The sequence below is a fragment of the Mus caroli genome, chromosome 8 (assembly GCF_900094665.2).
Source record: "Mus caroli chromosome 8, CAROLI_EIJ_v1.1, whole genome shotgun sequence".
Classification (NCBI taxonomy): domain Eukaryota; kingdom Metazoa; phylum Chordata; class Mammalia; order Rodentia; family Muridae; genus Mus; species Mus caroli.
The window spans coordinates 41,415,123-41,416,433 of record NC_034577.1 but is presented as its reverse complement, the minus strand read 5'-3'; the positions used below and the strand labels follow the sequence as shown (position 1 = coordinate 41,416,433).

At 44.3% G+C, this 1,311-nt stretch overlaps 1 protein-coding gene across 1 annotated transcript in view; it reads right to left on the bottom strand.

Annotated features, from left to right (window-relative positions):
* The window catches only part of Cldn22 (claudin 22), an 827-nt gene extending 554 nt beyond the window's left edge, over positions 1–273 (bottom strand). Inside the window, exon 1 of the mRNA XM_021171145.2 lies at positions 1–273. This exon is cut by the window's left edge and continues 554 nt beyond it. Coding sequence (XP_021026804.1) covers positions 1–273 — 273 coding nt within the window.
* Positions 274–1,311: the final 1,038 nt, after the last annotated feature.

Below are 1,311 nucleotides of genomic sequence, written 5' to 3'. Positions count from 1 at the left end.
CCCCAGCCCGTTGCACAGGGACATCAAGACCCTGGACACCTGCAGTTCAGCTGGCAAGGCCAGGAAGGAGTCAAAGTCCTTGCATTGCCTCCCGACTTCCTCCTGGATGACGCAGGATTTCCAGAGCCCCATGGTCCAGTTCTCCATCTCGTTCAGTTCCAGGTTAAGGTTCTTCCAGTGTGGCAAGTAGTTTGTAAGGCAGGATAAAACCCATCCCAGCAGGGAGAGCAGAAGTGCAGCCGACTGCGTTGCCGTTCGGAAGACTAAGCCCATTAGAACGTTCTGGGAGGCTGAGCCAGCCCAACTCCTGCCCCACGCTTAGCTGTAAGAAAGTGTGACACTTCTCTCTTGAGGAGCTCAGACATAGTTTTGCATTGTGTGTATAGGAGGACGTTTGCCAGATCTATTGTTTGAGTCCATATTGAAAGGTTTCAGAAGCGGACAGGGAAACACTGCTAAGAGCCAGCCATGCTAAGGAGTGGCCCCGGGGCCGTTGTTTGTGTCCTGTAGGCTCAGTTTTGTGCAGAGCACTTTATCAGTGAGCCTCTCGGGTCAGGCAACGCTAATCCTCTCTTTGTGAAGGTTACCTGGCTTTCACGTTCCCAGCGTTCCTAACAAGTCAGAGAATTAAGTCTGAGTGTTAAAAAAAAAAAAAATGTTGAATTGAAGGTCTGGGTTCAACTCCTCCCGCATTGTGCTGTGCTAATTACACCTGTCAGATATTCATCAGCTAAATAGCTCTCACATTTCAGTATGTGTGTGTGTTATGATAATACTGGGTGTTACCGCGGTTGGGGAAAAAGGTTCAGAGAGAAGTATTTCTTAACCAAATAAATCAATCTTAACAGAAATCCCTCTAGACTTGAAATCAGGCCAGTTTGGAAAAGTCTCTGGCTGCATTTTCTATGGAGCACGGGAAACAGTGCTGGACAAGACCAAGTCTCACCTCTCCCCATGCCTGTGTTAAGCTCACTCACATGCTTAAGCCAGAGCGCTTGTCCTGATTTGTGTATTGGGGGGGTGGTTCAGTTTTTGCCTTTTGCATCTTTACTGAAATATGCTTTCTAGACTGCTCACCACTCCAAGAGACAGCCTCACATCTGTCATTTTTAACTGGACATAGATGCTTTCATTCGGACACACACAGAGACAGAATCTAGATAGCAAAAAAAAAAAAAAAAAAAAAAAAAAAAAATTTTTTTTTTTTTTTTTTTTTTTTTTTAAATTTGAAGCTTTTGAGGAAAGAAGTGAGAACAGAGATTAGCTACTTAGTAGAGGACACTGGTTTTTTTTTTTTTTTTTTTAATACTT